Consider the following 25,994-nt stretch of genomic DNA (forward strand, 5'->3'; position numbering starts at 1 on the left):
AAAGTTTGCAGCTGGAAGCTGTGCAGTCAGGTGTCAGGGCTAGGCACATACCACCTAATCCTCTGCAGCGATTCCTGGCTTCTGAACCAGACAAATAAAGTTGCCCGAGTAACTGTTTGGTGGGGAGGGTAATGTTGTACGTAGAGTTACAGTGCCACAGGTGCAGCTGCAACACGTAAAACTGTTTTTAAAGGCCTTTCTCATACTGGAGCAGAGGAGATAGCACTGGCGTAACTAGATTTGGAGTGGTACGTCTTTTGTCTTGGGTGATGGCAGGGTAGGGAACAGTGTGCCTGGTGTTTGACAACAGTTCTCTGGATCAGCAATTGTTTCTTAAGCAACAGCCCTCTGCTCTTTGCCACTGGCTAATTGACAGCGACAGGGATTATGTGGGGAGGAGAGAGGGTGTAACGGACAATTACTGGGTAAGAGGAAGAATAAGGGAGGAGGAAGGCCCTCTTTAGAAAGAACATGCTGTTGTGCAGTGGGGCTCAGCTGTTCTGACCACGGTCCTGTCCCTTGGTTTCCCTTTCACTCCCAGCAAGTCAAACTCCAGGCTGCACGCCTGCTCTCAATAACTCTCCTGCTGGGAAGAGTCTGGTTTATTCACCCCAGGTTCTGAAATTCCGCCTAACTTTCCTAAATGCCTCTGGGTTTAACCCACAATCCTCTCACTCCTGCTTCTCACCAGGCTTCCTATGCCCACTGGCTTGGAAGTGTCACGAAGCCAAAGACATTTGGGATGTTCGCCCCGTCGTTAATTGAGCCCTTTCTTCCTCCGTTCCCTCCTGCACCGAGCCTTTGCCGTACCTTCCCCAGCACGGGGGCCACTGCCTGTTCTCACACCTGCTGCAAGCACGGGCTCGCCCTCTGACAACCAGGCAATATTTAACCCTGAGTCTGACTCTCTGGAAGAGCTGTACCTTTCCAGTACTGGGGACAAAAGGGGTCAGAGATCAGACAGTAGTGAGGGGAGGGTACCCTAAATCATGCGGTAAGACTGAAATACATCCAGCGTTAGATGTAGAGATGCAGTAGAAGTATCTTTGCCACTCGCTTCCGCGCACAGGTTTTTTTCCAGAAGACATGAAGATGCATCTCATTGTACCAAGTCACTGTTCACTCCAGCCCAGCTCTCCAAGCTTTGCTGTTTGCATCAGCACAACTACAGTGTGTGTGTGTGTGTAGAAATTAAAACACAGCCTAGACAAACATATAAACTATGTGTCCTTTCCACTTCACCTCCAGTAATTGTTCAGTCAACAGAAACATCGTTTCACCAGCCTGAAATAATCCCTAAGACTCAGTGAAGTGTATGAGCATTTTCCCAAGCACGCTCTCTGCGCGCTTCCCCGGACTTTTACGGGCTTTTCCAAACCCTGAACTCCTGGGGATGCTGCGGCTTTGGCTCCCAGCGCTGGGAAAGCCGCGCAGGGCAGGACACCCATTTACCGGCTGGGCGAAGCCCCCGAGGGTGCTTTTTGCCTTTGCGGTCCCAGGGTAAGCTGTGGGGTCGCAGCACACTTTCAAGAGAGGTTTCACTGATGCAGCCGCACCAGTACAATACTGGCTAATGCCCAGATTTAAGCGAGGCCTGACGTTTCTTTTAAATATGGAAAATTCAGTGCTCTGTGCAGACAAAATGACTTTTCTATTGTCCCTTTTTTTTTTTTTTTCGGAATGGGAAGCCAGAAGGAAGAAGCCCCAAACCCATAGTTCTCAGTAACAGCCCCCGCTTCACCGATTGACCTAGATGGGCAGTTCAGTCTCAAACCCCAGTTACGAATGCCTCCCTTTTCACTCTTTTCTTTCTAGTATCTCTGCAGCTCATCTCGGACTAACAAAACTCTGCCCACAAGGTAAGAAAGGAACCGGAAAATCTGCATCCCACCCATCCCTGCAGGGTGATCCCTGCCCCCAGCCTTTTGTCTGGGGGCCCAGCAGGACAGGGATTGTGTCTTACTGGGGGGATACAGTGCCCAGTATGATCGGTTTCCTCTCCCAGTCTGGGCTGGGGCCCTGAGGCACTACTCCAGGATAGGAAAATCATGCCAATCCTGTTAACTGTCCCCTTGCCAGCCAGCCAGCCTGCTCGGAGACCTCCTCTGGGACAGATGCAGTTTTTAATCTCAACTCAGTGGGCTTCAGTAGCATGGTAAATTGTTAGGGAAAAAATAAGCTGAAAAAGCTTATTGAAGAAAAATAGTGAAGAAAAAGCAAAATGCAAGCTCTGTTTCATGCTAATAAAAGGTATTTCTTCTCCCTACAGTTCTCACATGGCTTATAATAGTAGACTGCTATGGCTGGAAGAAGCTCCTACAACGTCCCTGTCTTGGGTGGAAATGCAGACTAGTGCACTGAGATTTGATTTGTTAAGATGTATGAGATTTGTTAAGATCTATGAGATCTTAAGCTCAATCTTCTGTAGATCTAGATGTTATGTGACCACTGTAATACAGCATGTGCTGTAATGTAGCTCATGCTGTAACATAGCACAGGCTATAGCTCCATCTCTTGAAATGCAAATGAAGTATTTAATAATTGGTTTTTCATTTATTTAGGATGCTCAGCAAAAATGACATAGTTGTCCAAAATGTTGACCATGTCTTTTCTCCTGATTTCAGTGGGAAATCAGGCCACTTACTGAGATGAAAGAGCGTGGATTTTATTTCATCATCAAAATCTTAACATTAATGTTTCATCCACAAACTTTCCTGGAAGACAGGTAATGTTACCTGCCCTTGTCTGGCCCGTTGACAAATTAACACTTGTTTAGCAGTCTTGTCGGCAAAGTGTGAAAGTGTCTGAATGCAGTAAGGGCAACTGCTTATTCAAATCATCAGTCTAACAGAAATGCTGAATTAGGGGGTGCCAACTGTCACAACTTTATTATGAAATTTGGCCTACATTTAAATTATCTGCCAAGGACATATATTGGGACAGGAATGCAAAACACCCGTACTCTTCTCTCCTTCCACCTACACCAGCAAAAGCTCTAGTGCAACTACAGGTATACTGTTTGCAGAATTCCAGCCAACTACTGGGAAAAGCGCTGTTCAGCTAGCATTACCTTTCTGTACCAGGAGGCCGCGCCAGGAGGCTCATCCTCGTAGATAAGGATGTAAGAGCTGTCATACGGCCTCGGAAGAAAGCTCTGCCTACCCCAGTACCCCGATTTTGATGGAGGCCATTAACACCTTCTGCTTCTGGAATTCAAGATCTAGGGATTTTTGAGCCAGAAGTCACATAGTGGCTCGGTGACTGATGTGCTGACTTGCTGAGAAATCACCTAATCCTTTCTATCTCATCTCTGGTTTTGGCCTTTAAAACATGCTGTGGTAAGCAGTTTCATAAACCAGAGGGCTTGTATTTTGAGGTGCATGTGGCTCTGAACTGGCAAGATTGACGGCCTGACCCGGCAGCGGAATGTACGTGGTGTCCTCATAAGCCACGTGCAGACTGGGGGATGCGGCTCCGTTAGCGTGCTGCAGCCGCAGCGCACAAGAACACCCTCCAGTACGTCGACTGCCTTCACCAGAGCATCCCACATAATTTTTTCGAAGGTCTCTGTTGCCGACCATTCCTTGCCCTTGCTTTGTTTGTCATTCCAGGGCATGAAACATTCCTGTAGCTCAGCTGTCTTCCTGGGCCTCTCCTGACATGCTGTCCAAAGGTCATCAAATACAATCTTCCCTCGCCCACAGCCTCTTGGCTTGGAGGTCTGCCAAGCTGAGGCTAAGTGGTAGCACTCGTTGCTCCACGAGGCCTCTCAGGTGCTTGAGCAAACAAAGGCTGGAGAGGAACACATGCCTCGGTAGCATGTTCAGGCTAGAAACGCTCACCGGTTCCTGTCTGGGACTCCTTGCTCTCCCCTGCTCTTCTCAGGTTGAACACTGTTGGAGACGGTTCGCGTTGTGTTTCTCTCTCAGCTGCTGCAGAAAGTTCTGTTTCTCAGTTATGCCCAAAGCAGCTTTGCAATGCAAAAGTCAGTATCTGTCCAAACCCTAATTTCTCTTTAGCACCTGCATCAGCTGAGCTAAAGGGAATGTATTAGTATCTCAGGTAAACCTGGATTACTGGATTCAAGCGTAGTCTTCCTGTCATCACTTATGTTTGCACTGTTTCAGCTCTATACACATTCACTTAGTTACAGCCTAATCCCCAGCTCCTTGTTAAAAAGGAAATAAATCCTTCCACCTGTTATGAAGGAGAGCATGTAGAATTAACCAGCCAAGCTTGCCAAGAGAGAATCACACTGCACTGTGACCCAGGGGGCCTGGCTGGTTTTGTAATAGTCAGGATGAGGACGCAGGATTTGCCTACGTAAGGAAAAGAGCCCTTCACTGCTGACAGTAGGTGCTAGCAGCAGCAGATGATTTGTGCTGAACAGGATCTCCTTGACTCAAAAGCAAAGACAGGAACAACTTTCCGAGCTGTTTCAGCCTACTTTGAGCTTGATTTTTTACCTCAATTTCAGCAACAGCACAGATAATTTGTTTCTGTCTATTCTGCAACTGTGTGAATTTCTGCACTGATCTAACTTCACTTGTTACTGCTACCAATTCTTTGCAAGCTGTGCATCAAACTACAAAGAGCCCCAGACAGGTCTGACTTTATTGAACACCAGACCTGTTAAAGTTCTAAGTCTCCCACTCTTGCTGGAGTGGTGCAGAAAGCACTGGTGGTATTACTCAAATCCACAGCAATGAAGTACTCCTCCTCCTCCTGGAAAAAGAATGTTGGTAAAGAATTCCCAGCGTGAAGGTCAGCTCTGCAAAGTTGTTCCACCTCAACATTTTACCTACATTCATTACGCCTTTTTTTTTAGTTTTTCCCCTCAACCATAATTGTTTTTTGTCCATTAAAGTAGATGTGATGCATCTACAGCTGCTAAATGACATGAAAATTACTATAGGAGTTGACTGGGAGGTGAGTAACTCCCATTACTCAGCAGCAGCAAAAGGTATTTTGGATTACTGGTAATTCCAGTGCTGCCTCAATAAATACACCCCCCCCACATGCTAATTACAAGGGCACAGGAGGCCTATAGAAAATGGCTAGCAAGGGCCATGATCTTCAGGCTATGATCTCAAGGCCAATTCTCAGAGGATCCTGTACAATGACATCCAAATACAGTTGTAGAGCAAAGACCACACAAGAGTCTCAGTGCCAGGGAAGTCAAGGCAAATCCAGTAATCGAGGGAAAATTCCCTGTGCGGTAACTCGGAAAACCTGGTCTTTAAGCAGGTGGCGATAGGTCTCCACCAAACTTCACAGTGGATAGTTTGAAGACTGAATTGGACTATGGCTCAGATGGTCCTCATAGCAAAAGGTATCAATACGTATTACTGGTAATTGCCCTTAGGACTTCTTTAGGGATGCAGAATGAAACTTTCAAGCCCAGTAAAATAATCCTGATACAACTGCTACTAGAGCTGCCTAGTATTTCCTGCTGTTGTGTGAGAAGAGCAAGCAGACAGGACATACCAGGGCAAAGGCTCCTCCACCTGCAAGCCTGGCTTTGGCTAGTGCAGGTGTAAACTTGCTACCCTTCATCATGCTTGCTTGCTGCTCTTTCAATTTCTGGCCTTCACGGTTCATTCCAAGACACACTGCAGTGGGAAAAAAAACACGGATGCAGGGCCAAGTCCCCTTTCTTGTGCTTGGCACTAGCATTGTGGCATTTTCAGAAGCATCTGGTATCTTTAAACATACATCTACCTACAGGATTTGCAATGGCATGCCTGTGGAGTGGCTGAGCTAGCACTTCCTAGGCCAGCTTCCTGCTTATACAAGTCTTAGTCATTCCTAAAGTAAGATGGAGAGGATGTTTCCAGGTCTTCTCCATGCTGCCAGTTCACCAGTCCTTAATCTACTCCAGCCACCAGCTGCCAATACTGTACCCTTGACAAAAATGCTTCTCTGACAGAAGGCTGGAAAAAGTTCTTTTCACAGACATACTGCCCACAAAGGTCAATTTGCAGCCTGACAGTTTGCTCCCTTGACTTCATCTTAATCCAATCCAGCCATTCCCAGCTCCATGTACTTTTGCAAGTGCTTGTCACTTCCTTACTGAAGAAACATTGACACTCAGCATGAATGGAGGGAACTTTTAAGACGGAAGACAGTGGGAGATAAATACAGGCCACATAAAGGGAGTCTGCTGGTTATTTTCATTAGCACTGGCAAAACACAGCTGCAATAGAAATGGAGATGTCAGAAAATGAAAACTACTGTAGTCAGACACAATATTAGGAAAGCAAGAGAATCGGCTGCAGAGGAAGGTTTCAGCGAAATATGCTGAAGGATATGGATCCTCTCCCACACAGCACTTAATCCTGAACTGCCCCAATAGGTACAGAAGGAGAACAAGGGACCTGACAATATGTTTCATTACACACAAGACAAGAGCATTGTCTGTTGATACAGACTGCAACTCCACGAGGTGGTTTTTTTATTTTATTTTTGTGGTTTTGCTCATATACTTCAGTTTGGAGGCAGCTGGGCTATTTCTGTACCAGAATCACTGGTTGATAGGTACTCTGAAAATATTGAGAGCTAATGCTAATTTGCTTTACTAAGGAGGGAAAAATACACCACTTGTAATTAGTGCTAAGTTGACAACAACCTGTGTACAAATACTGCATTTTCAGCTTTTAGATGGCTGTGCAGGCAGGCATTGCTTGCTACCTTATTTCAGCAATTTCTCTGTGCAACAACTCCTAGTGCTGGAAATGGTGCCACCTGGTTTAATGTCCCTTTTGGAATTTAATGGTGCAAAGTGATGATTATGGAAGATTTTTATTTTTTAAAAAAACAACATACCATCTCCCCTTGCTGATAAGTCTAACACACACCTTGCACCCAGAGAAAAGAGCAAGTTGCATAGCATGACAGTCTGGAGGACTAGCCAAGATCTGACCTGGGAGTTGAGTCACAAGACAGAGTGGCATAGAGAAAGCTTATCTCTGTGTATCTTTTTTTCTTTCATCACATGCTTCAGGGGAAGTCAGCTGTAAAACCAGGAGTTTTGTTCCTGTAATGAGCTTTAGCTTTGTGTGAGGATGTAAGCCATGTCAGAGTATGAGCAGAACTAGTCCCAGGTGCCAAGTAAAACTGCAATTATCCTACAACAGCATTTAACAGTTAAGCATTTACATATGCCTTGCAACTATGAAGTTGCTGTGAAGATGCTGCCAAAACCCTGTCCAGGAGCAGAAGGAAGACCAGGACCTTCCAGATCAGATGTTCAGGAAAGAAGCTCAAGGTCTCTCACAAGTATGAGCTCTAAGCTGCCTTCCGCAAATTCTTTTCATTCAGAAGCCTCAGCAACATCTTTGATCAAGGAAACTTTGATATCAGAATTTGCAGGCCTCCATTTAACCCTACCTCACTACTGCCAAGAAGTTGAACTGCATCCATCTGTAGGCCCCGTCTCTGTTCAGCAGTGACACAGGCTCAGTGTAAGAAGCAGATCCGTCAGCTGCTATCCCAGGGTAGAGTTCTGCTATATCCACAGCCAGGAACAGCAGCAGTGACCACCGGTTCTTTTGGAAGGTTCAGGTAATGACCTTGTAAAACAAGCAACTCACCAAAATAGTGGAGCTTTTCTGCAGACTCAGATGCGAAAACTTGATTTACAAGAAACCCTTCATTTCCTTACATGGTTCAGTATTTTGTTATTGAATATCCAATCAGTAAAATACCTCTAATTCCCAGTATTGTTTTATTTTGTTGAAACAATATACAGCTTACCAGCTATGCATCTGGGGGTAAAGGATGTTATTACACCACCCAGGAAGTGGATGAGACACAGCCAACACTGAAAAACAGACAGTGCCATCCCTGCAGGCCTCAAGATAGTGCTTTAAAGACAAAAATACTCCTTATTCACTTTTACTTTATCAAAGGGAAGGGCAAAAATATCCTACAGACAGATTCATAAACTATGGTAATTCATCAGGTTTATGCATCAAATCACATTTCATGCAGAAACTATACATACAAATGAAAACATTGTCTAAAACATTTCATAACACATTGTAATTTGGGAGCAAACTTCAGCTTCAAACTACTCAGTTAGCAAAAATCCAGTTTCATTGTTATGTAATTAGTTGGCAAAGAGAGTATTGACTGTGACAAGTTTCAACCTGACTACACTTAGAACCAAGTAAAACCTCCACATTTAAAATACATTATTTTGCTGTATTTGGTCAAAAAGCTACAGATTTGTCACATACATTTCCTCATAAAAGGTAAAACTTTCTAACAGTCCAACAGTAAGGTCTTTGCCATTTCCCTTTCTAGGTTGATAGAGCAGGCTGTTAATGAAGGTGTTTTCCCCCAGTCCTCAAACAGCTCTGAGCAGCAAACCACTATTTTATCCTCCAGTTACCAATTTTATCTGTATTCCCACATTTTCAGTGTAAGCTCTACTCTTTTTCATAGCTTCTGTTGACTTCTTAAGGATTTCTATGTTGGGTTTTTGTTTTTTTTTTTTTTTTTGCTTAAGCCAGACATTGAACTCTGGCATTATCCTTCAAACCCATTATTTCTGGACTCATGAATGGACATAGTTGCTTTTTGAGGAGTAACACTGAAGTCACTTTCCTAGACTAACCATACCTGCTAAATCTCCTTGTGGAGATGCAGCTTGTATCAGCAAAACAGTGCTTTGCTTTTGCTGTAATAGTCTACATCAATTCCCGGACACAGTGTTTTCACAGGATGAAAGCTATGCTTCTCAGACTGCTGCCAGCATAGAACAGCTGTGCATGCACACTTCTAAGCTGTATTAGGATGGCCTCTGGAGAAGACCTGGTGGTCAAGCAGCCCATTTTTCACTCTCCCCTCCCCCCCTAATCCTGAGAAATTTCTCTGGTTTTTTTCAGCAATGCTTCTCCCAGGGCACAGTCAATCACACAATAACTATATGACACTTCTCAGAGCTCCAAAATATCATCACAGAACAAAGCAAGGCCTCTCTGCTTCCCACTCTTTGACAGCACTTTTTTTTTTTTTTTTAAAAAGTACATTCAAGAAAGGTTACATCCCATTAGATATTCAATTTCCTTTCTTTGCTTAGTCTCAAGGCCTGCTATATTCTAGAGATACCACCATCTTTGGATTAAGAATGCTCCCTTCCCTTTTGCAATGAGCACCTTTGGTTTATTGTGTCCTGGACAGGTCATCTAGCAGGACAGACCATTCACATCAGAAGTTTTCACAGCATTGCTAACATCCACCCTAAAAAGAAAAGTCTGGAGCCTCAAAGTGGGCAAAGTGTCTGTAGCCACCTGAATTTAAATGACCTCAGTCTTCCAGAAAAATGTCCAAATTAAAAAAAGGACCATCTTTTCTCATTTCAGGTTATTTATTATTTTTTTTCATAATTTATACACAAAGTCCCCCAGGTTTGCTCAGCCACTTGGATAAACCCTAAAACATGGGAGTGTCCTCGAATCTGCAAATTTTTGCTACAGTAGTCAGATGGCACAGATACAAACATTATGTTAATGTTAGTCTCTCTTGTTTTGCTCTTTTCCACTAAGGAAAAACCCCAACACCCATCCAGTTAGCCGACTGCACTTACAGTAATGTTCACATGAATTTTACAAAGACAAACAAAAGTAGCTTCAAAGAGCAACACCTCATAGATTATCAGGTGGATTACACACTAGGCCTTTCAGATGTTGGACCACCAAGGAAAAGAAAAAACTTGGAAATTCTGGATTAAATGAAATTAAGCCCAGAACATAGTAAGATACTTGCTTTGAAAATCTGGCAAGGCTACCACTGCCATAATCCCTCAAGTATAGACAGATATATATGCACTGTAACATCATTCTTCTTAACTTGGATGAGTTTATTTGTATCTTATGAGAAGCCACTGTTTTGAAATAGAGGATGTTCCAGCATCTGTGATTCCCTGTGGAAATGTGGACTCTCACTCCTGTTTAGGGTAAGAGGAATTCTTTGCCTAGTCTTTCACACCTCTTCTCATATCCACTTCTGAAGCCTACTACTAATAAAAGAAATGCTAGTACACAGGAAGATTTAGTTCAATCACTTAGATGTAATAACGTCAGGCATTTCATCTTCGTTTTGTGCCCCCGAAGCCTGCAAAGAAAAAAAAAAAAAAGTGTCAGCTCCACCATAGCCTTTCCACTGGGCTCTCTAGTTCTAAAAAGGCTAAAGGTGGCAAGTGAGTCAAGTTAAACCTATTCACCTAAGTAGAAGAGCAAGCAACTGTGGGCTGACTGGCCTGAAAAATATTCTATTCTTGCAGATCAGACAACCTGCTTTCTACAAAGAAATCACATTTGTACATGTTTGCTGGAGAAGGGCATGTGCAGTGCGCACCAAAGGGGAAAGCCTTAAACTAATGCACCTTGCAGATGAAGACAAACCCAGTACTGGTGGTACCATGCCCACTGTAGGCCTGCAGGGAGTTTCATGCCCCACAATGCTGCCCTACTTCCACAGGAAACAGAAATAAGGGACATTGTTACATGCCCACCTGTACCAACTGGTAAAATAAAACAAAGAATGCTTGTTGAACCTCAACTAACATCTGTGTAGTTTTGATAGGTCAAAGTCTCTTGAGCTTCAGGAGATTAAGAGGTCTTTTCCCTTACCAGAAGCAGTTCTTGTTCCTGAACTGCCACCTTGGGTGGAATTGCTTGACTGCCCATTCATAGGAGGTGCAGCTGTGGGATCTGTCCACGTACTGTAATATGGGGAACGTGGCTGTGCTCTAATGAGAAACAGAGTAGAAGGAAGGCTTCATTAGCGACCTTACGAAAAATTAAGATTCCAAACAAGGGGGCTACATTTCTGAGGGAAAACTGTAAGCAGGCAGTTGTTTCAAAGCTGGAAATCTCCCTGTTTAATGCAATTAACATGTTGAGAGCAAGGATACCAAGTATTGTCATAATAATATCTGCAGACTTTCCAAAGGAAATTAAACCTCATTCTTCAGGATAAGCAATTCTAACAATTGCAAATGAGAAAATTTTTCCCTCTGAAATTCTGACCTTAGATTCTGTCAGACAAGAAAGCAGATTTGACATCTGAAGCTTAAAAGCGATGTAAGACAAAAGAAAACATCCCTCTGTTCTGTTAACTATTTTGAAAAGGTTGTATCAGTAAGACTAGCATATCATGACCTTTGACTCACTGATTTAAACTACTTGCTTCTATGGATATGGAATTTCCTGCTGTTGAAATGTAGAAAAAGCTGTCTCATACTTTCTGGCACCAGCATGTTCAGGCACATCATCTCAAACAACTGAAAAAAAATAAAATAAGTGGACCAAAGACTGTTTTAAAAGAAAAGAAGCCCAAGTGAGGAAGCTTGTTCATGTATTTGGACTTAAATATTCAGTCAGGCCTCTAATCTTGAGCAATAAGAGGTAGCTATTGAAATGGGGTGTGTGTGAAAATCAAGGAACCAACCTGTATGTAGATAATACATAAATACAATGCTTAAACACAAGGGTCCCGTATTTAAGACTTAAGAAATATCAAGTCAATAAAACCTTTAACACATTATACTTTTTAAGAATTCTTTGCGGGGTTACTATAATAAAACAAGGTCATAGAATCATGGAATCATTTTGGTTGGAAAGGACCTTTAAGATCATCAAATCCAAGATATGACCTTTCAACTCCTAAAGCTCTATGCAAAGTGAATTCATAGACAATTTCTACTGCTGATGGCATCACCATCCCAGTTTCATCCTGATTGACTGTGAGATCAAGACTGCACATTGGACACTTCAGAAATTCTCTTACATCCCAAGTTTTTACTTCCTTAACAAACAGGCAATCCTGATAAGGCTTCTGCCATTACCAAAAAAACTTTACAGTGGAGGAAGATGTTTTAACACACTCCTGTCCACATGATCTTACTCCCAAACTTTCAATATAAAAAAAAGTATGTGGTTATATTTAATCTGTTATATTATTGCATTCCTACAGGATTAGACTTGATACACATACAGTTATTTGATGAACAGAGGAAACTGCTTGGGCTCTAAAGATTCCCTGCAGGAGCCACATATTTTCTCTAGTGAAGCCTAAAATGGCAGCAATTGCTCCCTTTAAACTGTTTATCTAAAAATGATGCATTTTAAATGTTTAAAAGTGTTTAGCAAATCTGACCAGCAGATGTTTACTCCAGCACTGAAACTGCTTTTGAATGCCGTTTGTGTTACATTTTTCCAAAATGCAACTTATATATGACCTACCAGTCCTTTGGAAAACCACACCTCTTGGATTTCCATACATGGGCCATTAGGAGACTATAGTCTAAAGACTGTTTAATCTGACCACACTGAGTATCACAGAAGAGCAGCTGCCATCCAGACTGACTTTAGGAGAGATGACACTGATACAAGAGACCTATCTACAGATGGTTTTATGCTTAATATTATTACCTGTGTTTTAAGGCAGTCTGCAGATGGATTGCTTAAATGCTCATTTTAAATTTGGAGGCCATCATGCCACATCAGATTAATCAGAATGAAGTACCTCAGTCCTCCCAATTCTTCTTCCCCAGAAATGTGTTTAAAATATCTCTGCTGCTGGAGCTAGAGATTGCTCCTCAAAATTGTTCTAGAGGTAGAATTTTATAGCTTGAATGATACAGGCCTGAAAGCTTAGAAACAATATAAACACAGTATATGGCATACCCCCTGAAAGCTTAAATACTTAAAATCTGATAGCATGCATATTTTACCTGTGACTGCCAGCCAAGTAGCCTAGCAAGCCTCCTGCTCCTAATCCAGTCCAAAATCCTGGTCCTGAATTGGTTCCATGATGGGAATGAGTCCCGAAGCTGTTGCCTTCTTAAACAAAATGAAAATGGAAAACATATCAGTTAGTGGCACCTAATTCTCAGGCCAGCTGTTGCAACAAGGCTCTTCCCTATTAAAGATAATGGAAAATTAGACAATAAACTCATCCTGATTTCAGTAGATTCTTGATCAAGCTTAACCTGAAAGGCCTCCGTTCAGAAAGCAGGAAGAAACATAAAAACGAACACTGATATAAAGAGCTTTACATTAAAAATTAACGTCCACTCAATCTCACAGCCCTGATGTTTGCAAAACATGGCAAAGAGTCATAGAATCACAGAATCATTTCGATTGGAAAAGACCTTCAAGATCATTGAGTCCAACCATTAACCATGCCCCCTAAACCATGTCCTGGAGTACCCTGTCCACTCACTTTTTGAATATCTCCAGGGATGGTGACTCAACCACTTCCCTGGGCAGCCTATTCCAATGTTTGACAACCCTCTCAGTAAAAAAATTTTTCCTAATATCTAACCTACAACTCCCTTACCTCAACTTGAGGCCATTTCCTCTTGTCCTATCTCCAGCAACCTGACAGAAGAGACCAACACCCACCTCACTACAACCCCCTTTCAGGTAGTTGTAGAGAGCAATAAGATCTCCCCTCAGCCTCCTCTTTTCTAGACTGAACAACCCCAGATCCCTCAGCCGCTCCTCATAAGACTTGTGCTCCAGGCCCCTCACCAACTTGGTTGCTCTCCTCTGGACGCGCTCCAGCAGCTCAATGTCTTTCCTGTAGTGAGGGGCCCAAAACTGAACACAGTACTCGAGGTGCAGCCTCACCAGTGCCCAGTACAGGGGAACAACCACCTCCCTGTTCCTGCTGGCCACACTGTTTCTGATACAGGCCAGGATGCGATTGGCCTTCTTGGCCACCTGGGCACACTGCTGAGTCCCTGCCTGCAGATTTACAAACAGGCAAGTTAAATGAAAAATAGAGAAGGAAATGAAGAAAGAATAATCTGCTCAAGGTCCCATAGCAGGCCAGAAGCAGACACAGGAACAGAAATCAAGTACATAAGATCAAACAGTGAACTAGCTACTAAGACACACAGCTTCTAATCTCACTCAGAACAGCTGCACATTTTGAGTAACAATGGCTCAGTCTAATGGCTAACATTACTTTGTATTGTTTCTGGTAATCCCAGTCTGGTTATTTGTTATCAAAAGACATGCTAACTGCAATCACATTGCAAAGTTTTTATTATGCATGAGTCACCAAGCTTGACAAATACCTGATGAAACTGCAAGCATATGAAGTGGGTTGTGGGGGGAGGAGAGTCACAGATTTTTTGCGTGTGACCTTCATAACATGAGGTTCTGACTCAGAACCAAACATCTTCCATTTTGAAATAAAAAGAGAAAATGCAAAACCAAAGTAGAGTCATTTTCTGGTCTCGAGAAAAACACAGATGCAAGAATAAGCTCAACCACAGGTTTAACACATAAGGAAGTGTAAAAGGCAAGGACTGAAGATAACATTAGGGTCTCCCTGAAACATGCCCACCTAACAAGTGGACCAGAGATTTTGTATGTAAAAGTTATACAGGGCCTGGTTTGTCTTCAAATTGGTTTGGATTGTTTGAAGTCAGGGAGGATAAAAAAAAACCAATTTAAATAATCGGTTTAAGTCTACATTGGATTTGACGTTGAATTTCATTTTGAACGCATTGGGAGAAAGATAAACTGTCATTGGGATGATATACCCATTAAACTATACCGATTTGGAAAAAAAAAAAAAAGTACTTAATTTACTGCAAAAACGATGTTAATCAGGGAGATTAACCAACTCATTTGTTCAAAAGCACCATGGCTGAACGTTGACTCAGAAAACTATTTTTGTTGAAATATCTAGAGTAAACATTAAGGATCATGTCAAACCACTAACAGAGAAAAAGTAGAATTTAATTAAGATAGGCTAGCTAAACAAGTTTCACAGGACACATTCTGCATGTTAAGAGGATTTAAAATGAGGCAAAGTAAATATTAACAGCAATAAGTGAACAACATTGCTTTTCATTACCATCCAGATTTTCAAAGACTAATAATGCATTCCTGGAACACATGGACATACACACTCAGAGATGTGCTTTTGCTCCGGTGCCAAAATTTAAGGCAGCCACTAAATGCATGAAGTAGCATAACACTTAATATTTTTAAGCTGGCCCCACATTCAAGAGGTTTTCCTCCTTACTCTGTTTGAAATCTAAGGAGAAATCATTGACACTCATGAAAAACACCATAAATTAAGCCTTACATGGCTCCCAATGTGCATTTTAAGTGTCTCAATTTTCAGTAATCATCAAGAAAACACATTTTCAAGGCCCTACCCTTGCTAGATTTCAGATTCCTGCAATGAAAAATGCATTGGTGCAATTAATTGACAAGGAACAGGACAGGAAAAAAGAAAGTAACTCTTCACCCTGTTCTGCCTGCACCCAGTGTGACAGAGCCCTGTGTTACGACCAGGGCTCTTAGTAATTACCACAAGAACACCAGTGGCAAGTGGCAGGCACACACAAGGTCACAGATGCACACACAGCATAGACAGACCGTCTGAGGTCTGAAATAACTACATGGACACCAATTTGCAAAGCCACTAGTAATACAGAAGCAGAACCCCTTTAATTTTCTGCTGCAGGTACATCTGAAAGTTTCTGCTGCACATGCCCTGCACAAGGGTATCCAAAAGAGTTATACTGGCACCCTCTGTTGGCCAAGTGGCTTGAGCAAACCTGGAAGAAAGCATTAACAAGCACTACTAAAATGTAAGTTTTTGACTAAAGAAACTTAATGCTTGCTATTTATTTACTTGATAAAACCCCTTCTCTGTATCACAATACAAAACCAACAACAACAACAAAAAGATGGAGATGATGTAACTTGTCAGAATACAATTTGAGTTCCAGTGCTGTGAGCATCTCACATGTTCACAGGGTTAAACAACTTGGTCAGACACCAGATGAATAATGTTTATTTCCCTTAGACACTTTGACGATCTAAGGGAGACCATTTAAGTGGCAAAAGTCATCAGTTTTCTGGAAAAAGTTCATTCCTCCTAGCAGCACTTGTCACTGCTTATTTAATTTCCAACTTCAGATGAAAGGCACCACACGATTCAGGTGCTGCACTCCTAATGATAGTTCACAGACACTGTACTCAGTTCTGGGAACCAAATCTTTCAACCGCTGGGACTACACTGAGGCACCTGTTGAACAGAGGACTGGTACATGATACTCAACTCCATCAACTATTTTGTGAATGAAATCAGGGGTCAGGTAGCCCAATGGCTCAAAGACCCTTCTGTAAAGTTTCAAAGCGCTTCTTTGGCATAAGTTTGTTTCTGCCTGCATGAGACTATTCTCTCTTCCAGATTACTAATGAAAATTATTCTTGCCTGTCACAACCGTCTTATTTCACAGAGTATGAAAAGAACGCTTGCAGAGCATGGGGAGATGGATGTTCAAAGGGCAGCTTGCTGCACAGCCTGCCCAGAAAGCCTGTGGGAAAAACCAAGTTCTTATTTCCACTTTTGAACAAAGAACAGAATGCAGACTCTGCAGCCAATTCAGCAGGGTCAACTGCCAATGCATTGGTTTCAAGCCTATCCCACCCGCACCTACTGCGGATAAAACAGTACAATCCTGCTTGCTCTTTTGGGTACTATAAATGGCTTAGAGCCCTACCTGTGAAGCTGGACTTAAAACCAGGAGGAGGAGGTGCCTGCTGACTCTGCCAGGAAGGCCTAGTGAATCCATCATTGTCACCAAACCTCTGCTGAGGCTGCTGGTTACTGAGGAAGAGCTTGTATACTCCAAAAGCAAGACCCAGAAGAACAATTATAACAATCGCTCCGGCACCAGAATCAGAAGAATCCTTCCTTGACTGGTAATAGCTAGAGCCAAAGCTTCCAGAGTTCTTTGCTCTCCTTTCACCTTCCTCAGTCAGCTCTAGCCTGAACAGCAAACTACAGGAGCCTCTTAAGATGTAAGGATCATCCGGATAATCATAGCCTTCACAGCTCACTTCGATTTGTCCAAAACGGTAGGTGTTTTCCAAGTCTGCTTTGCACTGCCACTGAAAAAATAAACACAATACAAAGTAAAACCTCCTGCTCCAGAGATGAAAATACCTGTCTGCTTCCCCAAATATACTCTGAAATAAAGCTGTAATTGCTAAAAAAAAAATCATCTGAAATGCCACAGGGTAAGAAACTTCTGAGCACTCTTATTTTTAAAAGGACTAAACTAAGAATGTTTCTTAAAATCTTAAAAGTTAAAAAAATTCCAATCTTTCAGAACACAGAAGTTACAATGCTGGAAGATTTTGGTTTTCTTCACTGAACAGGCTTTTCAAGTATCTCTTCTTTAGGTATAGGACTACTTCTGAAAATAACCTGTACCCTGTGCAACAGTTACCTAATAAATGCCTGTCCCGCCTAAACTAGATGGCAGCTACAAAAACATAATATGGAAGCCTGAAATCCAGTGCACCTGATTCCATTCGTGTCCACACAGAAATCAAAAGAAATTGGGACAGATATCATCAGGCATTCATATGCAACGCTTAACAATCAGATAGCGATTCTACAGTTGAACATATGCAAATTTCTCAGTCTCACATTTCCCTGAAGTATCTGAACTTAGGTATTGCCTCTATCTGCAAGTGACGCATGGGGAGGGTGTGTAGAAAAAAAAGAAAAAAGAGAAGTAGTTTCTAAATTAATAATACAGGACAGCAGTACCAACTGCCAATTAAAATTTGGTGGTACTTTTACAATACTGTATCAGTTTTAACAACGATCTTCAGCCTTGACTCCTAGCTAATCTCTTGGCAAAAGCCTAGGTAATAGCTAACAAAATAAGAAATACACGACTAGTACTGATGTACTAACATGCAAGAGGAAGTCACGTAAGTCTGAAATTTAGTTTTTAAAAGGTAGAGCTGAAGTCATTCAAATATGTATAGGCCCTTCAACAGCAGTAAAAATTGGAAATCCACGCAGCAACATCAAAGCAAGAGCATCCTCTGGGGCTCACGAGAGTTTGACTTTATAAAGTCGAGCAACCTTTTAATTAAAACCAGCGAAGGTTTGCTATGCAGTGTTATTACACTAGAGCCTTCAGGGATATTTCAAAGATATACCTACAGTAGTTCTGGAAAATCCAAACCCAAAAAGTATTCAGGTTAAGTTTTAGATGTCAAAGGTCCTCTAACACAAAGCAAACTGAACTGACACTCTAGCCTGTTACTCTTTTCTCCTTCAGAAGTTACCAAGCCAGGGGGAAGACGATTTCGTTAAACGTTTAACCAGCTTCAAACAATTACCTGTACATCATAGCCGTCCCAACCTTTGTTGTAACACTGAACGACCTCAGGGACATGGGAACATCCGGCAGTGCCTCCTGTGCACTGTAACTGAGGGACTGCAGCGGTCCGCCGGGACGTCGTGTACTGACCTCTGTGGAGAGTGAGCGCCTGCACCTCCCTCAGCAGAACCCGCCCTGAAACAGGTAGCACAAAGGTCAGCGTCTGTCCCGATGCGATCCCCCTCGCCGCAAGGGCCTCACTTCAGGAAAAGGCTGACAATCCAACGGACGCAACGGCGTGCTTCTTCAAGAGGCGAAGCTCTGGGAAGGACAGACGCGCAGAGAGGAACATGGCAGAGTTCCCCGCTTCCTTCGGAGGGGGCTCCGGGTTATTCCTCTCAGAGCGTACAGCCACCCCTGACCGCGCGGCGGGATTACTGCTGCGGCACAAGCCGACTTAAAGGCAGCCCAAACCAAAACGCCTTCCTGGCGTGGGCCCCGGCACGCCCCCTCCCCCGTACCAGGCCGCCGCTAAGCCGGCAGCGCTCGGCCGCGACAAACCGCCGCGCCCCGGCCCCAGTGACGGGAGAGGCGGAAGGGGCAGCTGAGGGCCTGGCCGAGACATACCCGGCCCCAGGGATCTCACCCGGCTGGTCCCAGCACCGCGCCGGGCCCGCGGCAGCGCAGAGGAGGAGCAGGCAGAGCGCAGGAGCGGCCACGGCCCGCCCGGCGGCCGCCATGACAGCCCTAACGTAAGCCAACCCTCTTCTCCGGGCACGGCGCCTCTCATTGGCTGACCTTACCGGAAGGGGCGGAGCCTGGAGAAGAGCATGCGCACCGCCGGGCCGGCCTGACCCCCCCGCCCTAGTAGCCCTCAGGGCCAATGGGCGGCGAGGGAGCGGAGCGGGAGGGCCGCTTGCTTCGAGTGACGTCGCGGCAGCTTCCCGCGCTTCGGGGAGGGGGCGGTGCTGCCGCCGTGGAGCGTGCGTCACGTGGCAGGAGTGGGCGAGGAAAGTGGGCGGGGCGCTCCTGGCGCCTGCGCTCTCCCCCTTCCCCTTCCTTCCCGGAAGCGGCTCCCTCCCGCTGCCAGTTCCGCTTCCCGGCGCGCGCCCCTCCGCCTGTGCGGCTCGCGGGACGGGCGGCGCCATGGCCGGCATCAAAGGTGGGCGGGGGCGGGGCGGTTGCCCTGGCAACGGCGGCGGGGCGCTCCCCCCCCCCCCCGGCCCCCCCTCCGCCCCGGTGGGCTCCACCGCCTGTCCGAGGCCTTACGGCGGCCGGGGCGGGGCGGGGCGGGGCGGGGCGGGGAGGGGAGGGAGGGCGGCCCCGGGGAGGCCCGGCGGGCCGTGCGGGCGCGGGGCGGCTGTGGCGGGGACGGGACGGGAGTGGGCCGTCTGTCTGTCTGTCCGTCCGTCCGTCCGTCCTCGGGCGGGGGGGGCCGGCAGCGAGGCGGGAGCCGGCCAGAGCCCCGGGAGGGGAGAGGACGGGAGGTGGGCTCCCCTCGGGGCCGCCCGTCCTGCCCCCCCCCCCCAGTCCCCCGTGGGGAGCTCTGCCTCGGCGGGGGCGGGAGGGGGGGAAGGCGGGTCGGTGGCCGCCTTGAGCCGAAGGGCCGTGGCGGGTGTTGTGGGCAGCGCGTTGGAGCCGTCGGCTGTTTGTGTTCTCCTTGCAGCCTTGATCAGCCTGTCCTTCGGGGGAGCGGTCGGACTGATGTTCCTGATGCTGGGATGTGCCCTTCCCCAGTACAAGTAACGTCTGCTCTCCTCCTGTTCTTCGCGGCTTGTTTCGCACCTCTGTAGCTCCAGGATAGCTTGGCTTTCGTCACTGCGGGCTGATAAGTCCTCTGCGTGTAGGAGGGTTTGGGGGTTTGTGGGGTGTGGTTTGGCTTCAGAAGATCGGGGCGGGAAAAAAAGACCACCCAGGAGCTAATTCACCATAAAAGTGAAGGCAACAAAAGGGAAATTACCAGGCCTGGCTGCAACCCGTTAAAGAACGCACTGTCCTAATGCCTCTCCAGTACTGTCCCTCTGCGGCTGATAAGCAGATAGCATCTCCTGACATAGAGAGCAAGTGTGTATCATCAGGGAAGTGTTTGCATTTTCTCTTGCTACTTGGTGGTAGCTGGGCTGTCGGTGACCATCAGGTGGGCCCTTGGCTGCGTACTGCACTCGGTAACGCAGCGTCTGGAGTGACTGCAGCTGCTGTCGGTACTTTTGGTCTGTTGATTCCCATCGCTTAGTTTCCAGGAGATGCGAGGTAGTAGACCAGAAGTGCACAAAGTTAGGCCTGTGGCTTTGACCCTTTGTGAGTGAATGCTGACTTTACAGAAAATCTTTTAAATCGACCTGTTTAATGTTAAATGAATATCAAATATCCTGCTGATAGTGCCATTAGTGGCTGTGAATTGCAGTTCTCTATATATATGACTAGCTTTCTTATGCCAGCTTTCTTTTGTTATAAAACCAGGGCTGGTGACAAACCCTTAGGAAGGAGATCATCATGCAGTCACCCTTCAAACAATGCAATAGTTTTATTGAAACAACGTGCAGCTGCATTGGTGTGTCTGAGAAATCCAGTCTGGCGAGCTGCAAGCAATAGAAGAAAACGTCACCAAATATGCTGGTGTAATTTTTGCACATTTTTGTTGGTTGCATTCAGATTTAAAAAAAAAAGTCTCAGTGCCCCATGGCGGCTCAGTATTGGCTGAGGACAACACTGTGTTCAGTGTATGTGCACTGAAAGCTTACAGGCAAAACGACGTGAGGGGTCTACAAAGGTATCTCTGCAATACTTAAGTAAAGCTGACAGGTTAAAGTTAAGAGTTAAGCTCATCTTGCAAGGTGGCATTAGATTTAGGCTTGCTTAGTGAAATCTTGCTTCAAGAATATCCTGTTAGCGAGCTCTCTGCTGCTGGCATTGAGGTCAGCTGAAGCTGCTCACAAACATGGTCTGTCGGATTAATGTCAGCTTGTTCCAAAGCAAAGGATTTGCTTTCTGTGGGCTTGTGTTTGTCTTTCCGGAATGTGGATGCTGGATGGGGAAGATGCCTTGCGCTGATTTTAGGAAAAACAGGAAGGAAATCAAGTTAACTTTAACTTGTCTTCTTTCTTTTTCAGCCAGTACTGGCCACTGTTTGTTCTGTTTTTTTACATCCTTTCTCCTATCCCGTACTGCATAGCAAGAAGATTAGTAGATGACACAGATGCTACAAGTAATGCCTGCAAGGAGCTAGCAATATTTCTTACAACAGGCATTGTTGTCTCAGCATTTGGGCTACCGATAGTGTTTGCGAGAGCAGAACTGGTTAGTAATATTTCAATCTTTTTTTTTTTTTTTTTTTTGCTAGAAAACTTTGTTCTGTATTTTTAGTGAAGGTAAAGCTCTCACACACTAAGCAACTCTTATAAATACGTACTTAAGATGCTGTCGTGGTTTAACCCCAGCCAGCAACTAAGCACTGAGCAGCCGCTCACTCACTTCCCCCACCCACCCAGTGGGATGGGGGAGAGAATTGAAAGAAAATAAAACTCGTGGGCTGAGATAAAGACAGTTTAATAGGACAGAAAGAAAGAAAATAATAATGATAACGATAATGAAATGACAACAGTAAGAACTGGAATATACAGAACAAGTGATGCACAATGCAATTGCTCACTGCTCGCCGACCGATGCCCAGTTAGTTCCCGAGCAGCAATCTGCATGCCCCCCCACCCCCCAGCCAACTCCCGCCAGTTTATATACTGGGCGTGATGCTACATGGTATGGAATACCCCTTTGGCCACTTTGGGTCAGGTGCCCTGGCTGTGTCCCCTCCCAACTTCTTGTGCCCCTCCAGCCTTCTTGCTGGCTGGGCACGAGAAGCTGCAAAATCCTTGACTTAGTCTAAACACTACTTAGCACCAACTGAAAACATCAGCGTGTTATCAACATTCTTCTCATACTGAACCCAAAACATAGCACTGTACCAGCTACTAGGAAGAAAATTAACTCTATCCCAGCCAAAACCAGGACAGATGCTTGCAATGGAAACAGAGTAAGAGTTCTTTTGGCAAGAAAAACTGATACTAGAAATGGAAGCATGGCAAAATGAAATGTTGTGATTGCCAGTTGCTCTGCATTGTCGTGGAATAAACGCTAACATCCTATATGCAATGCAGAGAAAATGAGATAGGAAATAGTGTGAAAACTTAACAGGCAAGTAACCAAATATAAAAGTGTATAGACTATTTTGACGGCAATTTGTGGAATAGTTGGGCTAAAGAAGCATGAATAAACAATGCATTTTTGCACTCACTGTAAGTGATATGTGGTGTTATTTTTTTTAACCTTCCGAGTTGTCATTACATCCTTCCCAGTATACGGCTTTTCACTAAAATCCCTTAAAAGATGACCTTGTTTGTGTGAATTTCGGAAAGCATTACTAAGTCAAAAAACATGGAGTGCACTTCCCTAAAAATGTCTTTAGGCCAGAACAGCTCAGACAGTCGGTTTGCATGCCTCACACCCTCTGACTAACCCACTTACTCTCCTTGGAAAACAGTCACCTCCTTTTTTGTTACTGGGATATCTGCTGGCATTTTGAAGAGGTGCATCCTTAAAGGTCAGTTTTAAAAGTCTTATAGTGTGGTTAGCAAGTATAGCTGGGCTGCAGATGTGTTTGATGCTGTTGCTTAGGCTTACTTTACTATTTTTGGATGTTACAGCAAAACAGCTGTGCCTGCTAGTCGGCACTGAAGAAGAAACTTGCAGTGCTGCTTGGCTAAATGTGAATTGTTTGATTTTTTGGGGGTAAACCCAGCCTTCTTGGCATAACCACAAATAATGAGATACCAACTTCTCCCATCGTGGACCTGTTGCTAAACTTTGTCTGTAATGTGACATTAAGACGTTACCTTTTGTCTTGTCAGTATTTGGCTCAAAACGTGTCTTAACTAAATTCCCCTTGTTCACAGATTTACTGGGGCGCGTGTGCACTTGTTCTTACGGGGAATACAGTCATCTTTGCCACGATCCTAGGATTTTTCTTGGTCTTTGGCAGCAATGACGACTTCAGCTGGCAGCAGTGGTGAAAGGAAGAGAACTATCACAGGCATCTTGTCATGCAGTGGCCATCCATACAAATGAGAGAATGGGCAATAAAGAGAAGTAGCATAGCAAGCCTCTTGAGTATTCTAGATGCTCCTTTTCACCTTGTTCGTTCTGAGTGTACTACTGTTGCTGACAAGGTTTCTACGTTTTTATGAAGTGGAGAGATGATTGATTTCATTTTTACCTATGGTATGTTTTTAGGTGCTCTCTTGGTTTAAAATTGTCATCCTTCTGTCCGGTGTTTATGTGAAGCTTTAAATCTGGAACAAGAACATTTAAACATGGTTTCAAAGAAGATTTGAAGTTGGGTTTTTGGTTTTGTTTTTTTTTAAGTTAAGCATTAATATTATGTTTCAGAATAACTTTTTTTATATATCGATTAAGTTATATACAAGCTGAATGGAGGTAAGAGATTGTGCACCACCATTGTCAATTACCAGATCAATAGATTGTTGCTATATTTCAGCAGAGGCAAGGCGGGGAGTACCAGTTGCAGATTTTTCTTCTGCCCATACCTCAAACTGGATGATGAATGTTGATAGCCTTCATTTCGGGAGAAGGCTGAGGAGCAGGTAGAGTTATTTGGGAGAAGTCCTAAATTTTAACACCGCTAGCACTTTTACCTGCTTTCTTATCAATTCTTGTGTGGATGTGATATTCAAATACTCTGTAAATGTACTGATGCTATGACATACAAAACTAAAGTGTATTGTAGGGGAAGGGAAAATGATGTTTAAATTCCATTTTTTTAAAAAATATCTTTTGAACTCTTTCTATTTATAAGTATTGTATGGTTTTGAACTTTTATGTCAACTTTTTACCACAAAGATGGTAAAATGTTCACTTATGGAACTACTGGTCTGTGTTAATTTGAAGCATATACAAAGCTATTTCCTCCTTCCCCTTTTTAATTTATTTTATACATAGTATATATATAAAATAAAACAGCTTTTCAAATGTAGATTAAAACTTTGTGTTAAACTTGTCTAAGAATGTTTTGGGTTTGGTTCCCCCCTCCCCCGCCGCCCCCTTCACACAATGCAGTTGAGGCATGACTTTTTTGGAAGTCACTGGCTGAACTGATTTCACTGACTGTTTTTAAGTTCTTATGCACTATTGGTTAAAAAGATTTAATGTTATGTCTGTAACTGTAGCTTGTGTTCTGTAAGATTGCACATGTAGCTTCAAATACTTAAGACAAGTTTTCTGCATACCTCTCAATTGTCTGGATTTTTCATTTAAAGAAATCTGCCATTGGACATTCCATCACGAGATAGTTGATGAGTGCCAGTTAACCAGGTTTGATTGTACCACATGCAGTGATAAACTCGACCAAACATACTTCTAAACTATCTAGTTGTTCGATTCTTTAAAAAAAGTCTAGGAAACTTCCTGTGCCTAATTAAAAGCTGATGGTTGCTTAGGTTCTGCTTAACAGTGGAGCAGTATGAAAAGGCACAGAATTGCAGTCTTAGCTGTAGTATTTGTGCGCAGATGTAAACAAAGTATAAAGCTTGAATATTTTAAGTCTGTTAGTAATGGTAGTTACTTACACGATACGCTCAAGGAACTGATGCCAGCAGGTAGGGGCAGCAGGGGTGCAGCTACCTACACGCGCTGCTTTGTTAGTGTTGTCCTGTGTATAAACTAAGAGCTCAATTTTATCTGTGCTGGTAGAGGAACAAATAGGTCCCAAGACCCTAGCACGGAAGCCAGTCTATAGCAGATGGTCTTTCAGCCATAAGTAAGCGCTTCACCAGACTGCCTGTGACGGTGAGGTTCAGAGGTGCGTAAGGGCTGCAGAATCACTCGTTTCACCACCTTTTTCAGTGAGACTTCTGCATCCCAGCCCCCAGCACGACAGATGCTCCGGAAAATCTTCCAAACCAGTGGCTAGATTTGCAGTCCTTTGCAGTCCTTGCGAAGGAGGAATGCTTAGGCGTACAAATTTTCTGAATCTGTTACCGACTCTTTTTCCATGGTCAGGAACTGTGTTTTCTTTTCCATTCCTGTGCTGCTAAGCCTACTTCTCCATGTGATGCTACTCTGGATCACTGGCCATAGAGCTGACTGCATATGTACTGGCGGTGCATTTTTTGTGTGTTAATTGCATTACAGCGTTACCTTCTTTTGCTTGCACAGCGAGTACATGCAGTAGTGCTCTGATGTATGAGCTAGACACTTGAGAGGTATGATCCTTCCATGTAATATGCACTGAGACAGCGTTATCATCCTTCTAGACGGAAGAACTTGGAACGATAAAAAATTTTAAATAGCAATCTTGAGTTCTGTATGTTTAATCAAAAATACTCTAATAAAAGAGTATTTTGTTTAAAGTATTAATTGTTTTTTTTCCTTTCTTTAATGTGGTTGTCATTCCTGTTGAAGAGATCTCACTCCATAGTCCTTTGGAGTGAGTACTCGTGTTATTTACCTTGGACTACTCTATAAAAAGGGGCTTGGTTGCCCAGTGCTGCACTGGTGCCACTGAGCTGGCTTTGCTGGTCCCCATCTTGCATCTGCAGTTTATCTTCAGTTTGTGTTTGAAGTCCAAATTCTGTTATGTTGGTGGTATTATTATACAGAGCGATAGCCACCACTTTCACACTCTGGCAGATTTATGTATTTATAATTTTTATTAAAAAACCCCACCCTTTCTAATATTTGTAATAATTCGTGACATTTCTGAAATTCAAAAACTGATGACTGATAGCAGTCTTTTAGCAGAAGAAAATAATGGGAA

At 44.0% G+C, this 25,994-nt stretch overlaps 2 protein-coding genes across 3 annotated transcripts in view; one reads left to right on the forward strand and one right to left on the reverse strand.

Annotated features, from left to right (window-relative positions):
- Nucleotides 1–9,844: 9,844 nt before the first annotated feature.
- The window catches only part of SARAF (store-operated calcium entry associated regulatory factor), a 299,073-nt gene continuing 282,923 nt past the window's right edge, over nucleotides 9,845–25,994 (reverse strand). The window contains exons 2-7 of one of the 2 annotated variants that reach the window (XM_052776723.1): nucleotides 18,816–18,916; nucleotides 18,189–18,364; nucleotides 16,547–16,937; nucleotides 12,743–12,848; nucleotides 10,638–10,756; nucleotides 9,845–10,119 (exon numbers count right to left, since the gene is read on the reverse strand). In XM_052776723.1, the coding sequence (XP_052632683.1) occupies nucleotides 10,094–10,119; nucleotides 10,638–10,756; nucleotides 12,743–12,848; nucleotides 16,547–16,937; nucleotides 18,189–18,364; nucleotides 18,816–18,909 (912 nt within the window). In that variant the 5' untranslated portion in view covers nucleotides 18,910–18,916 and the 3' untranslated portion in view covers nucleotides 9,845–10,093. Of the gene's footprint in view, nucleotides 10,120–10,637; nucleotides 10,757–12,742; nucleotides 12,852–16,546; nucleotides 16,938–18,188; nucleotides 18,365–18,815; nucleotides 18,917–25,994 lie in introns of both variants that reach the window. The other variant, XM_052776712.1, reaches the window with a different exon arrangement.
- Nucleotides 19,179–25,590, forward strand: LEPROTL1 (leptin receptor overlapping transcript like 1). The gene is made up of 4 exons (XM_052776799.1): nucleotides 19,179–19,331; nucleotides 19,836–19,911; nucleotides 21,280–21,466; nucleotides 23,116–25,590. Exons 1-4 carry the CDS (start codon nucleotides 19,316–19,318, stop codon nucleotides 23,230–23,232), a joined length of 396 nt encoding a protein of 131 aa, XP_052632759.1. The 5' UTR covers nucleotides 19,179–19,315; the 3' UTR covers nucleotides 23,233–25,590.

This window comes from Harpia harpyja, chromosome 2 (assembly GCF_026419915.1).
Source record: "Harpia harpyja isolate bHarHar1 chromosome 2, bHarHar1 primary haplotype, whole genome shotgun sequence".
In the NCBI taxonomy this organism is placed as follows: domain Eukaryota; kingdom Metazoa; phylum Chordata; class Aves; order Accipitriformes; family Accipitridae; genus Harpia; species Harpia harpyja.

What these genes read in the sequence shown, in the direction of transcription:
- LEPROTL1 (XM_052776799.1), top strand. An exon ending in TGTGCCCTTCCCCAGTACAA is followed by an intron (nt 19,912 to 21,279) that starts GTAACGTCTGCT and finishes TTTCTTTTTCAG; the next exon opens with CCAGTACTGGCCACTGTTTG. An exon ending in TGTTTGCGAGAGCAGAACTG is followed by an intron (nt 21,467 to 23,115) that starts GTTAGTAATATT and finishes CCTTGTTCACAG; the next exon opens with ATTTACTGGGGCGCGTGTGC.